Source organism: Rana temporaria, chromosome 12, assembly GCF_905171775.1.
Source record: "Rana temporaria chromosome 12, aRanTem1.1, whole genome shotgun sequence".
Taxonomy (NCBI): Eukaryota; Metazoa; Chordata; class Amphibia; order Anura; family Ranidae; genus Rana; species Rana temporaria.
This window is the reverse complement of record NC_053500.1, coordinates 48966663-48982490: the sequence shown is the minus strand read 5'-3', so window position 1 is coordinate 48982490 and position 15828 is coordinate 48966663. Positions and strand designations below refer to the sequence as shown.

Below are 15828 nucleotides of genomic sequence, written 5' to 3'. Positions count from 1 at the left end.
AATCACCATTAGTGATGCCAGTCAGTGCTATCACTGCTGCCCATCAGTGCCACCCATCAATGCCCATCAGTGCCGCCTATCTGTGCAGCATATTCGTGCCTCCTCATCAGTGCCCATCAGTGCCGCCTCATCAGCTCCCATCAGCGAAGGAGAAAAATTACTTATTTACTAAATTTACTGACAAACTAAGAAAAACAAATTTTTTTTCCCAACATTTTCAGTCTTTTTTTTATTTATTTTTCTGATTTGAATTTTTTTAGGAAAAGATAAAAAAGTGATTAAATACCACCAAATGAAAGTTCTATTTGTGTGAAGAAAATGATCAAAAATTTTACTTGGTTACAGTGTAGCATGACTGCGCAATTGTCATTCAAAGTGTGACAGCGCTGAAAGCTGAAAAATGGCCTTGGCAGGAAGGGGGTGTAAGTACCCAGTATTGAAGTGGTTAATGACATTATGTTCTATATTTCCTCATTTGGTTGTAGCATTTACCGGTATGTGTCTGGTAAGTTTTAAAATGATATCCAATTTTTGCGTTTTCGGCTGGGTATCATGGTAATTACAGAAATAAAAAAATTAAATGATGAGAAATTGGTTTCACACCTGCTTACTAGTGGGCTATAAATAGAAAGAACATGAATGCATGTTTTTAGGTCTTGAAATAAGATTTTCTCGCGGCAGCAGGTTTCAGTCTGGGCGCTGGGAATAAGAAGTTTGGTCTGCAGGGAAACACATGGGAGATATGTGTAGATCTCATTATTGGCACATTTATATGTGGCTTCCTTGCCAGCAATATTCTAGCGCTATTCTGTTTATTTTGGGTTACGATGCAAGATTTCTGTAATGTACTTTCACAAAATCTATGCGAACTTTGAGCATTTGGCTGGCTTAAAGGAATTTGCCAGTTTGACAACACCCCTGTTTGAAGATCACTGGCTTCTTATGGTTGGGGGGGCTATCGTAGAGGAGCAGTATTGTGATTACAGAAGCAGGGAAATGGGGCTCATTCACAAAGAGTTTTTTATTTTTTATTACGTTGTAGGGCAATAAGGTGAGTTTTTTTTTTTTTTTTTTTTTTTTTTTTTTTTTTTTTATATATATATTAGGGATGCACCGATATATCGGTGGCTGATACATATCGGCCGAAAACAGCTGTTTTGGGGACATGCCGAAACAGCTTAAAAATTGCTGATAATGACTGCTCGCACGATCACCGCCGACTGTCACGTGTCCTCCTCCAGCCCCCCTCCGTTTTGCTGCAGTCTCTCTCCCTCCTTGTCCCCCTCGGTGTCTCCTTCTCCTCCTTGTCCCCCTCTGTGTCTCCTTCTCCTCCTTGTCCCCCTCGGTGTCTCCTTCTCCTCCTTGTCCCCCTCGGTGTCTCCTTCTCCTCCTTGTCCCCCTCGGTGTCTCCTTCTCCTCCTTGTCCCCCTCGGTGTCTCCTTCTCCTCCTTGTCCCCCTCGGTTTTTCCTTCTCCTCCGTGTCCCCCTTGGTTTTTCCTTCTCCTCCGTGTCCCCCTTGGTTTTTCCTTCTCCTCCGTGTCCCCCTTGGTTTTTCCTTCTCCTCCGTGTCCCCCTCGGTTTTTCCTTCTCCTCCGTGTCCCCCTCGGTTTTTCCTTCTCCTCCGTGTCCCCCTCTGTGTATCCTTCTCCCCCGTGTCCCCCGCCGTCTTTCTCTCTCCCTCTGTGTATCCCTCCGTGTCCCCCGCCGTGTTACTCTCTCCTTCCGTGCTCCTCCTCCACCCCCTGGAACTGTCAGGATGGAGAGCGGGGTAGGAGCCGGTAAATCCGTCTCCTTACTGTTCCGAATGGACAGAGTCAGTGATGACTGACTGTCCATTCACATAACTGAACTATCGTAAACTGTGTTTACAATGTTTCAGTTTATGAATGAAGAGAAGCCGCTGTCTTCTCTCCATTCATTTTCAGCGCAGCTGAAGCTGTAGAGAAAGGGATTGGGGAATCTTTGTCCCTAGTCCCTTTCCCTGTCTCAGAGGGGAGATGTCAGAGGTCTGTTAAGACCCCTGATATCTCACCAAAGCCCCCCCCCCCCCCAACACGGCTGATTAAAAAAAAAAATTGCAATAAATTAATAAAAAAAATAAATAATAATAATTAAATAAAAAATAAAAAAACACACTGACAATCCACTAGCCCCCCTCAAAAAAATCACTGTAAAAAAAAAAAATAGTAAAAAAAAAACAATCACCATAAAAAAAAAATAGTAATTATTTAAAAGAAAAAGAAAAGTAATTTTCGGTTTCGGCCTGACATTATTTTTTATTTTGCTTTTCTTTTTGTTTCGGTTCTAAAAATTTCCATTTCGGTGGACCACTAATATATATATATATATATATATATATATATATATATATATATATATATATATATATATATATATATATATATATATATATATATATATATATATATATATATATATATATATATATATATATATGTATATATATATGTGTGTGTGTGTGTATATGTGTGTATATGTATGTGTGTATATATATATATATATATAATTAGTGCTGTCAATTAAACGCGTTATTGACGGCGTTAACGCAGACCCATGTTAACGCCGTAATTTTTTTTATCGCGTGATTAACGAGGCGGCGTTCGGGGGTTATACCGGGATGATGCCTGCAGCCGCAGGCATCATCCCGGTACCGTTGTTTAGAGCGGGTGATCGGCTATCCAAACATAACAACCGATGCGGCTAAAAGCCGCTCGGTTGTTATGCCGGAGGAGCGGGAGGGGACATCCCCCCCCCCCTCCCGCCGCCTTTCGCCGCTCTGACCGGGCCTCCCGGGAGACCCGATCCTCCATCCGGCTCCTTCTGTGTCCAGGCGGAGACTGACACTAAGCCGTAAACGGCTTTGATTCAGTCTCCGCATTGAAAACACGGAAGCGGCGTCATGACGTCACTTCCGGGTTTCTCGGCTGCCAATGGTGCCGGATTTAAAAAAAGTACACAGTATTCAGAATCGCCGTTTTCGGCGATCTGAATACTTTGAAGTGCAAAGGAGGGCTCGGAGGTCTTTTAGACCCCCGATCCCTCCATAAAGAGGACCTGTCACCACCTATTGCTGTCACAAGGGATGTTTACATTCCTTGTGACAGCAATAAAAGTGATCAGAATGTAAAAAAACAAAAAAAACACAATTTAATATTATAAAAAAAAATAAAATAAATAAGAAAACAAAAAAAAAATGTTTTAAAGGGTGAACCTCCTTAATCGCGCGATTAATCGTGAGTTAACTATGACATTAATGCGATTAGAAATTTTAATCGCTTGACAGCACTAATATATATATATATATATATATATATATATATATATATATATATTATACAGACCAAAAGTTTGGACACACCTTCTCATTCAAAGAGTTTTCTTTATTTTCATGGCTTTGTAGATTCACACAGAAGGCATCAAAACTATGAATTAACACATGTGGAATTATACATAACAAAAAGTGTGAAACAACTGAAAATATATTTCATATTCTAGGTTCTTCAAAGTAGCCACCTTTTGCAGCAGACACATCTCTAAAACTGTTAGGAGGAGACTGTGTGAATCAGGCCTTCATGGTAGAATATCTGCTAGGAAACTAAAGAAAGGCAACAAGCAGAAGAGACTTGTTTGGGCTAAAGAACACAAGGGATGGACATTAGACCAGTGGAAATCTGTGCTTTGGTCTGATGAGTCCAAACTTGAGATCTTTGGTTCCAACCCCCCTGTCTTTGTGCAACGCAGAAAAGGTGAACGGATGGACTCTACATGCCTGGTTCCCACCGTGAAGCATGGAGGAGGAGGTGTGATGGTGTGGGGGTGCTTTGCTGGTGACACTGTTGGGGATTTATTCAAAATTGAAGGCATACTGAACCAGCATGGCTGCCACAGCATCTTGCAGCGGCATGCTATTCCATCCGGTTTGCGTTTAGTTGGACCATCATTTATTTTTCAACAGGACAATGACCCCAAACACACCTCCAGGCTGTGTAAGGGCTATTTGACCAAGAAGGAGAGTGATGGGGTGCTGCGCCAGGTGACTACCTCTTGAAGCTCATCAAGAGAATGCCAAGAGTGTGCCAAGCAGTAATCAAAGCAAAAGGTGGCTACTTTGAAGAACCTAGAATATGAAATATATTTTCAGTTGTTTCACACTTTTTTGTTATGTATAATTCCACATGTGTTCATTCATAGTTTTGATGCCTTCAGTAGTGTGAATCTACAATTTTTATAGTCATGAAAATAAAGAAAACTCTTTGAATGAGAAGGTGTGTCCAAACTTTTGGTCGGTACTGTATGTATGCGTGTATATGTATATGTATATGTGTGTGTGTATGTGTGTGTATGTATATGTATATATATATATATATATTATATATTTTTTTTTATTTTATATATATATATATATATATATATATATATATATATATATATATATATATATATATATATATATATATATATATATATATATATATTGTTTTCATTAAATTTTTTCACATAACTTTTGCAAAACCATTTGCAAATCCTACATAAAAATACAAAACATTCTCAAATTCACATAAATACATACAAATAAAAATACATTGCTACATATACTGTATTTATTGGCGTATAACACTCACTTTTTTATCCTGAAAATAGAGGGTAAACTGTGCCTGGTACATAAAAGGATCCATCCTCTAAACATGCATTTAAAAATTAAACTATACCGCGGCATATACTTTTTTTTTTTCTCCTGTGCCTTCTAAAAAAAAACAGAATAGACGAGAGAAAGAGGCACATGGGAGCAAACTCGTTTCCCCATCTTCTCCCCTTCTGAAAAAAAAAAAAAAAATTTAAAAGCGGGGGGAAGACATATACGTGCATGCATATAAACGCGTACACGCATATGTGTGTGACTCCTATACCCCTCACTTACCCGTGTCTATATATCTTTTACTTTTGAGAGGAGGGGGGAGAAGTTCCATCTCCCTGTCCCCATTACTATCCTCCTCCAAATTGTGAGAAAAAACAAAAACAGGGGGAGTAGTTATTTTTACGTTAAAATAAAAATTGTGTAGTTGCGCTAAAATCAACCTAATACAAAACACACCTTTAAATATATGCAAAAGTGCTAGTGCAGTAGGATCATGAAATATTTTTAAATGTCCACGAAACAGGTGCCTTGGTAAACTAGTGCAATAAATGAATAAATAGGATACCTAAAATCAAAGATTATATATAAATGTCACAAACTGGTACAAATAGGCTTGTCTATTGATTAAACAGTCTCTGCAAGTGGTTCCTAAAATACCGCAATCACTGCTAATCACAAGCTGAGTGGTAGAGATTTCAGACGCTTGCTACCAATGTTCCGAGATTGCTTCTAGTGGGCTCTCAAATACATCAAAAAGAAAGATGCATAGTGCAATATGCTGATGCTGGCTACTGAGACGCTTCTGATGAACTCCAGCACATAATACGATCAGATAAAAATACTGAACTCCTCAGTCTCCTCGGGTCTCGTCACTGGGCTCCTCCCCTACGCGTTACTTCACTTGTCAATGTGACTTTTTCAAGGTAGCGTAGGGGAGGAGCCCAGTGACGAGACCTGAGGAGTCCAGTATTTTTATCTGATCGTATTATGTGCCGGAGTTCATCTGATGGCATGTGAGTTGTACTTGCACTGTAGTGTCTCAGAACCCAGCATCAGCATATTGCACTATGTATCTTTCTTTTTTGATTGCTTCGAGTGGGCTCTCAAATAAATCTCAGAACATTGGTAGCAAGCATCTGAAATCTCTACCACTCAGCTTGTGATTAGCAGTGATTGCGGTATATTAGGAACCACTTGCAGAGACTGTTTAATAAACAGACAAGCCTATTTGTACCAGTTTGGTGGACATTTATATATAATCTCTTTGATTTTAGGTATTCTATCGATTTATTGCACTAGTTTACCAATACCAAGGCGCCTGTTTCATGGACATTTAAAAATCGTTCTTGATCCTATTGCACTAGCACGTTTGCATATATTTTAAGGTGTGTTTTGTATTTATTAGGTTGATTTTAGCGCAACTACTGTACACAATTTTTATTTTACATGCCACAGTGTTTGAAACACATCTATTTGGTTGCAGCTTTTATCATTTGAACATCTATTAATTATTTTACACATTTATTTGGAATTTCAGAATATTTATCAGCGCTTGAGTCACTTTATACATTATTTTTACTTTACTTTACCTCCCCCACTAAAACCAAATTCTTTATGTGAATCTCATTCCCCTATATAAACAAATCAATACTCTTTGGGGCAGATCCACAAAAGGATTACGCCGGCGTATCTACTGATACGCCGGTGTAATTTTAAATTTCCCGCGTCGTATCTTTGTTTTGTATCCACAAAACAAGATACGACGGCATCTGGGATCGATCCGACAGGCGTACGTCTTAGTACGCCGTCGGATCTAAGCTGCAATTTTTTGGTGGCCGCTAGGTGGCGTTCCGTCGAAATCCGCATCGAGTATGTAAATTAGCTAGTTACGACGATCCACGAACGTACGTCGGCCCGGCGCATTTTTTTACGTCGTTTTCGTTCGGCTTTTTCCGGCGTATAGTTAAAGGTGCTATATGGTGTAATCAATGTTAAGTATGGCCGTCGTTCCCGCGTACAAATTTTGAATTTTTTACGTCGTTTGCGTAAGTCGTTCGCGAATAGGAATTTGCGTAGAATGACATCACCGTCGTATGCATTAGCTTGTTCCGGTTAAATTTCGAGCATGCGCACTGGGATACCCCCAGGGACGGCGCATGCGCAGTTAAAAAAAAACGTTGTTTACGTCCGGGTCACAACGTATTTACATAAAACACGCCCCCATTACATCCATTTGAATTCCGCGCCCTCACGCCGCAAGAGATACACTACGCCGCCGTAACTTACGGCCGAATTCGTTGAGGATTCGAAACAAAAACAAGTAAGTTACAGTGGCGTAGTGTATCTTAGATACGCTACGCCCGGCGCAATAATGTGCCGTTGTACGTGGATCTACCCCTTTTTGTTTTGTGTTTTTTGCATTTTGTTACAACAGCAGCGATAAAATGGCACCATTGAAAACAAGCTTCTTTGCCTTGAGCAATGCAGCTCGATTCAGTTGGTGTAAATTAGTCTTTATGAGATAGAGTGCATCATCTAATTTTGCAAAGCAAGTGTGATGCATGGGGCGTTTGCCCTATTTGCCAAGCTTTCCATTTAACCACTTGCCTACTGGGCACTTTTACCCCCTTCCTGTCCAAGCTAATTTTCAGCTTTTAGCGCTGTCACACTCTGAATGACAATTGCACGGTCAAGGAACACTGTACCCAAATTACATTTTTATAATATTTTTTCACACATATAGAGCTTTCTTGGTGTTTTTTAACCACTAGCCCACCTGCTCACGCGGATATACTGCGACAGGTTGGCTTTCCTGCGTGAATCGCTGTACCTGTTGTGGGTGGGCATGCTCTCGAGTGTGCCCGTGTGTCAGGCAGACTCTATGTCCACCGGCGACCCGCGAGTGCCTATTACAGAGGCAGAACGGGGAACTGCCTTTGCAAACAAGGCGATTCCCCATTCTGACATGGGACATGTCAGATCTACTGTTCCCAATGATTGGGAACAGTGATCTGTCATGTCCCTGGTAGCCCATCCCCCCATACAGTTAGAACACGCTTGAGGAAACACACTTAACCCCTTGACCATCCCATAGTGTTAACCTCTTCCCTGCCAGTGTCATTTTTACATTATCAGTGCATTTTTAAAATAATGTCACTGGTCCCCAAAAAGTGTAATTTGGGGTCAGATTTGATTTGTCCACCGCACTGTTGCAGTCCTGCTAAAAATCGCAGATCGCCACTACTAGCAGTAAAAACAATAAAAACTGTTAAAAGTCCCATAGTTTGTAGACACGATAACTTTTGCGCAAACCAATCAATATACGTCTATTTTCTACAAAATTATGAATGCATTTGTTATATATTAATCTTATAGCAAAAAGTGAAAAAATATAATATTTTTTTTAAGATTGACGGTTTTTGTTTAAAAATAAAAACCGGTGATCATATGCCACCAAAATAATTTTGTTTGGGTACAATGTCGCATTGACCGTACAATTGTCAGTCGAAGCAACGCAGTGCTGTATTGCAAAAAATGGCCTGGTTATTAAGGGGAGAAATCTATCTGGGGCTAAAGTGGTTGATCACTGCTGGGTTTTTTATTTATTGCTAAAAAAAACTAAAGAAGAATGAAAAGTTTGGAAAAAAGTTTTGCTTAGTTTCTGTCAGTAAATTTTGTAAACAAGTAATTTTTCTCCTTCACTGATGTGCTCTGATGAGGCGGCACTGATGGGCAATGATAGGCGGCATTGATGAGCACTGATAGGTGGCACTGGTGGGCAATGATAGGTGGCACCGATGGGTGGCACTGATGAGCAAGCACTGATTGGCATCACTAATGGGCACTGATTGGCATCACTAATGGGCACTGATTTGCATCACTAATGGGCACTGATTGGCATCACTAATGGGCACTGATTGGCATCACTAATGGGCACTGATAGGTATCATTGATGGGCACTGTTGGGGCTGTACTGTAATCAGGACATTGATTACCTGTACAGGTCTCCCCTGTGGGGAGATGCCACTGATTGGCTCTCTTCACCACACACTCTGTCAGAGTGAGCCAAGCAGCGCCAATAAACGGCACTTCCTTGTTTACATGTGACCGGCTGTAATTGGACACAGCCGATCACTTGGGTAAAGAGCAGCGTCATCGGCTCTTTACCGAAATCGGGGTCACGCTGTGTCCTAGAGTGGCGCTTCTGGGGCGCCGTTATATGATGTCGTCCCAGAACGAGAGTGCATTCTGACTGCCGTCCTTTTACTATACGGCGGGCGGGAAATGGTCAAGTTATTTTTGTATGAAATTGGCCATTTTAAAAACCAATGTCTAAGGCTGGGTTCACATATGTGCAGTGCGAATTCCAGCTCTGTTTTCTCTGCGAGTAGAAAAAAACGGCAGTTCAGTGGTTCCTCTCAGTTGTAGCTGCGGATCAGCTGACCTGGGAACGGGGGGAGGGGAGGTGTAGTGAGCAGGGAGAGAATTTGTGTTCAGAACGGAACACATCTGCGAAACAGATGCGTTCCCATAGAAGATTATGTGCAGACAATTCGCACCGCAATGCCTAGAAAACGCACACATTTTTTGGGCAATGCGAATGCCCGCACATATGTGAACCAGCCTCATTAAAATGAATGTATTTTAAAATGTTGTGCAAATTGGATGCGGTGTAAGCCGCATGCAATTTGCATAGGTGTGAACCCAGCCTTAAGGGTTCAAAGAGATAAGTCAATGGCTGCGCTGCTATAAATCTATCCAATCAAGAGCCGAGTCACAGGGCAGACCGTGTGTGTGCTTTTCTGGCGAGTGAACAAACGGTCTAAGGTGAGTAAAAATGGGGGGGGGGGGCTGGTGCACTACAGTAGGTTTTTCACCTCAATGCATAGAATTAGAAGCAACAGGTAATTTTAACAGGAACACAGGTGGCAATAAAAACAAATACAGAGAGGATAACCAGACCAAAAGCGGATGAAGGAGTCCTAAAACTTAGATGAAGAGCACTGGCTGCTTTATACAACTTTTTTTTACCAACAATTAACGTTATCTTGAACTCTTTCATGCAGTTTTGATCTGGTGTTCCTTTCGATATTTCTATGGCTTGAGCTACTGTTGGGTGACCGTTAAGGAAAGCTTTGTGTGGGAGCTGCCTTGCCAGAGCTATTGAAATTGTTTAAAGTTTATCTTCATCTGTCTACGCATGTAACATTACCAGCACCTCTTTGAGTATGTTGTTCTAAAGGCAATGAAAACCTGATAAAGCTTTATTTATAACCCTTTCTTGATCTATTCAAAGCTTAAAAAAATATTGATTGGAGTAATGCCTTGTACACACGATCGGAATTTCCATCGGGATAAACTCGTCTGATTTTTCTGACGGAATTCTGTTCAAGCTGTCTTGCATACACACTGTCACACCGAATTCCGACCGTCCAAAACGTGGTGGCGTACAACACTACGACGAGCTGAGAAAAATTAAGTTCAATGCTTTCGAGCATGCGTTGACTTGATTCTGAGCATACATGTTTTTTTCTCTGTCGGAGTTTCATACAGACAAACGGAATTTCTGATAGAAATGTTTTTCATCGGAAAAAAAGAGAACATGTTCTCTTTCTAAGTCCTTTGAAATTTCCGATGGAAAAACTCAGATGGGGCACACACACACACACACACACGGTCGGAATATCCAATGAAAAGTTTCCACCTGACTTTTTCCATCGGAAATTCCGATTTGTGTGTACAAGGCATTAGACTTTATATAAACGTCCCCTTAAAAATAATTTTAAGACATTGATAAACATGCTCTAAATCTACCTTGATCTCATCAGAGCTTTCTGTGTTCTCTTCCAGGATACGGTCATGCTGCTCCCGGTACTGATGCTGGAAAAGTCTTCTGTATGTTCTATGCAGTCCTTGGGATTCCACTAACCCTGGTCATGTTCCAAAGTCTGGGTGAACGCATGAACACGTTTGTCAGATTCTTATTAAAGAAGTTGAAAAAATGTTTTCACATGAGAAAGACCGAGGTGTCTATGGAAAATATGGTCATGGTGGGCTTGCTGTCTTGCATTGGTACCCTTGGCATTGGAGCAGCTGCCTTCTCCTATTTTGAAGGATGGACATTTTTCCACTCTTACTATTACTGTTTTATTACTCTTACAACCATTGGGTTTGGAGACTTTGTTGCCCTCCAGAAGAATGAGGCATTGCAGAAGAAACCACCCTATGTAGCATTTAGCTTCATGTATATTCTTGTGGGACTGACCGTTATTGGTGCTTTCCTTAACTTGGTAGTCCTCCGCTTTCTGACCATGAACTCTGAAGATGAAAGACGGGATGCAGAAGAAAGGGCTTCATTACGGAGAGTACAGAACACAATCGGTCTTCAGTCAAAAATGGATGCCAGAAGTCGGAGTTCCATTTTTCTTCCAATAGGAGATGCAACAAGCCAGATAAACCTCATACCTCTCATACAGGAAGACCATGACCGGGGCAGACGAAGATCTTCAAATGCAACCTCTAGAGCTGGTTCATTTTGTGCATGTATGTGTTACAGATCCCCATTCTGTAACAGTCCATCCATATCTCATCATGAAGCATTGAGCTGCCACACAAACCCGGTTTACTACAACTCGATCTCTTACAAAATCGATGAAATTTCACTAAGCACTCGAGATAACACTGGATTCTCCTCGCCCAACAGCTTTTTTTCACCCGACACCCAGCAATACACAGATCATTTCAGAGTGAGGAGAAAATCTATTTGAAGTATATGTAAATACACAAACAAAAATGTAATATGTTAGAGCTTACCAGCCCTTAGATGTGGTGACTGCATTTTATGCAAGTATCAAATTCTTGTTGATCTTATAATATAGTACATGCGGTTCATACTCGCTCACTATGAGATTTGTTTTATGTATTCTGCAAAACACCTGGTTGATCCTGCTGTTCTCTTCCCCCCACTTCTGTCCAAGTCCCCAATGCAGCTAGGGATTACACATGCTCAGTTTTCAGTGAGTTTCTATGCTGAGTATTTCCTCCCTATCACATCTGAGCAGCCCATGTGACTAGAGAGACACACATGTGGGTGGATATACAGAGGTAAATGACAGCTCACTCCTCCCCTCCTCTCCCATGCCCACTAACCAGCTAAACTCAATGGGGGCTGGATATTACATGTAGATTGATGGAGGCTTCATCTTCCTTTTATTCTAAGACACAGGCTGGAGGGGTGTGACACAGCATGTGACTGGCAGAAATCCGTCCACACGGAAAGAGCTGGAACATGTGACAGGTGTATATTGATTAGGAAAAAGGGTACTTTTTTTAAATTAATTAGTGCCATCATTCATATATAGAAATAGAAGGGACAATGTAAATTAACCGATTAAGGACCGCCGCACGCAGATTTACGTCGACAGAATGGTACGGCTGGGCAAATAGGCGTGTATATATATATATAGGTCCCCTTCAATTTGCCGGCCATGTGGTCGCACGTCCAGCTCCGTAACCGCGCCCGTGGGACCCGAGGACTGGATATCCGCCGGTGTCCCGTGATCGGGTCACAGAGCTGAAGAACGGGGAGATGTTGAGTGTAAACACAACATCTCCTAGTGACATGTCACTGATCGTCTGTTCCCTGTCATCGGGAACAGTGATCAGTGATGTGTCACGGCAAGCCACGCCCCCTAGCAGTTCAAAGCACTCCCTAGGTCACGCTTAACCCCTTTAGTGCCACCTAGTGGTTAACCCCTTCACTTCCAGTGCATTTTTACAATAATCAGTGTGTTTTTTATAGCACCAATCACTGTAAAAATTACAATGGTCCCAAAATGTTGTCAAAAGTGTCCAATGTGTCCGCCATAATGTCACAGTCATTACTGCGCCATTACTAGTACAAAAAAATAAATAAAAATGCCATACAACTATCCCCTATTTTGTAGACGCTATAACTTTTGAGCGAACCAATCAATAAATGCTTATTACGATTTTGTTTTTTTCTTTTACCAAAAATATGTAGAAGAATATGTACCGGCCTAAACTGAGGGAATTTTTATATATATATATATATATATATATATAATATATTATATTATATTATTTAGGGATATTTATTATAGCAAAACGCAGAAAATAAAAACCGCAGAGGTGATCAAATTCCACCAAAAGAAAGCTCTATTTGTGGGAAAAAAAGGACGTCAGTTTTGTTTGGGAGCCACGTCGCACGACCGTGCAATTGTCCGTTAAAACGACGCAGTGCCCAATCGCAAAAGTGGCCTGGTCTTTGGCCAGCGAAATTGTCCGGGGCTTAAGTGGTTAAAGCGGGGGTTCACCCTAAAAACAATTTTCTAACATTACATTGAGCTCAGTCTCGACATTATCAGTATGCCGATTTTTTTATTTTTTTTGCTGTGCTGTACATACATTGTAAAGCTATTTTCTTAGCCGGCTGCCAACAAACACGACCCCCCCCCCCCCGTCGCATAAGGAGCGTCACGAGTTGCCGAAAGAAGCCGAACGTCGGTGCGCAGGCGCCATATAGCGCCGACTCGACGTTCGGCTTCTTTCGGCAACTCGTGACGCTCCTTATGCGACGGGGGGGGGGGGGTAGTGTTTGTCATCATGTCAATCACTAACTGCAGCATAGGAACGCCCACTCCCGCAGGATTCACTACCCGGAAGCCGGCTAAGAAAAGGGAAAATGTTATACCTACCTAACGGTCATTTTCCTTTCTTGATGCAAGCATGACAGCATATACGTATGGGAAGGCACCGCCTCCATGCCCAATCAGGACCGGTTATACTATAAAAGTAGGTCTCCTCCCTTACCGCAGTATTCTCATAATTTAGTATCACTGCGAAAGGCCCTCTTTTTTTCCGGGAGGGGACCTATATATACTGTCATGCTTGCATCAGGAAAGGAAAATTACCATTAGGTAAGTATAACACTTTCCCTTTTCCTGACACAGCATGACAGCATATACGTATGGGATGTACCAAATCGCCAGACCAAACGGGTGGGTAATGCTGTACTTATTTATTTATACATATAGTACTATGTATCTTTACTTATTTGTGACATTACTTCATGTCACTCCCTGTAACACCGTGCAACCAAACTGCACTGTTCTTAAAGCCGGCGGATCCACTTTATAGTGGTTTAGATATGTACTAAAGGTCGCCCAAGTTGCGGCCCTACATATGAGTTCGGGGGTTACTCCCCTGAAATTCGCCCAAGATGTTGCCATCGCCCGCGTGGAATGCGCTTTCAGCTCTGCTGGAGGATCTAGATGTTTCGCCACATAAGCTCTCCCTATGACCCTAACTAGCCACGATGCCAGCGTCCTTTTAGATGCTGCCAGCCCTTTTCTGTGACCTTCATACACAACGAATAGATTTTTCGTCTTTCTGAATGTTTCTGTCAACTCTATGTAGGTTTCTAGGACAGACCCCACATCCAGACTATGCGGTGTCTCTGCTGTATCTGTCCGAAATGTTGGAAGTACCATATCTTGGTTTATATGGAATGATGTATTGACTTTCGGTCTATAGTGTGATAGAGTTCGTAACACTACTCTGTCCGTCATTAGACAAGAGTATGGTGGTTTGCAGCCTAGAGCCTGCAATTCCGATACCCTTCTGCCGGAAGTTATTGCCGTGAGAAACACTGCCTTCGCTGAGATGTTTCTTAACGTTGTGGACTGTCCTTTTATTAAAGGTTTCTTGTGATAGAAAGTCTAACACTACTTGAAGGTCCCAAGGTGGGACATATGACCTTTTTACAGGACGAATTTTTGTACATGCTCTCAAAAATTGATGGATTAGACATTGCGATGCCCACTATACTCCTGATAGTGCTGACAGGGCTGAGACCTGTACTCTCAGTGTGCTGACACTGAAACCCTTGTCTAAACCTGTCTGAAGGAAATTCAGAATTTGTGGTTCTGAAGGTGTTCTGGGATTAAACTGTTATGCCTCTGCAAAAGCTTTGAATACTTCCCATATCCTTGAATACGTTTGGTTAGTGGTGGATGTTCTAGCCTTCAATAATGTCTTCGCCACCTCTGTGGTAAGTCCTGCTTCTGTTAGCCTTCTCCCTTCAGCCTCCAGGCAGCTAAGTGCAGAATTCCTGGGTCTGCATGTACTACCTGACCCTGTTGTAATAGGTCCGGGATGTTCGGGAGAGGCATGGGTTGGCCCACTGTCAATGACTAGTAATGGGAACCACGGTCTGCGTGACCACCTTGGGAATTATTGCTATGACTGTTCCTGTGTGTGTTCTTACTCTGTTGAGTAGTTTGAAGATTATGGGGATCGGAGGAAATGCATACGCTAGCCTGCAGATCCATCTGGCGTTGAGAGCGTCTATTGCTTCCGCTTCCTGGAACCTTGCCTTTGCTAAGAAATGCCTGCACTTTGTATTGGTTGCCGTCGCCATCAGATCCAGGTCTGAATATCCCCATTGTTTGCATATCCAATAGAATACTGACTGGTTCAGTGCCCACTCGTTGGGATCTAGGGCCTGTCTGTTCAGTGTGTCCGCTAGAAAGTTCTGCAGTGCTGGTATGTAGACTGCTGACAGGTCAAGTAGGTTTTGTTGTGCCCATTCCATTATGGGTGTCGCCTCTTTCAGCAGTGACTGGCTCCACGTTCCACCCTGTCTCTTTATGTAAGTGACCGCTGCCCTGTTGTCCATCTGTATTATCACTCTCTTGTTCTGGATCTGTGTCTGTAACGCTACCAACGCACACAAGGCCGCTCTTAACTCTATGACATTGGAGACCTCCTTCCTTCTGTACTTCCACTTGCCTTGAGCCAACAGCCCCTCGTGGTGTGCTCCCCACCCTGATGCTGACGCATCCGAAGTTATTACTTGAGGTGGGTCTGTTACTAATTGGTGACACCTGTGAAGGTTTACCGGGTCTCTCCACCAGTCCAGGGATCTCTTCATTTCCCAAGTTAAATTAATCTTTTGTCTGACTGATCGTCTCTGCCATTGCTTGAGGAGACCTTTCTGAAATGTTCTTATCCTCCAATGTGCCCACTTCACCATTGGGATAGTTGAGGAGAGTGTCCCCAGGATACTGAGGCAATTCGACGCTGACAGGTATTGTTTTCTGGATACACTTTCTAACCTGTTCAGTAAGGTTACCATCTTCTGTTTGGGA

General features: G+C 42.1%; 1 protein-coding gene across 1 annotated transcript in view; it reads left to right on the top strand.

Annotated features, from left to right (window-relative positions):
- LOC120918510 (potassium channel subfamily K member 9-like) overlaps positions 1-11851 on the top strand; it is an 82290-nt gene extending 70439 nt beyond the window's left edge. Inside the window, exon 3 of the mRNA XM_040330123.1 lies at positions 10508-11851. Coding sequence (XP_040186057.1) covers positions 10508-11424 — 917 coding nt within the window. The 3' untranslated portion in view covers positions 11425-11851. The remainder of the gene's footprint in view (positions 1-10507) is intronic.
- Positions 11852-15828: the final 3977 nt, after the last annotated feature.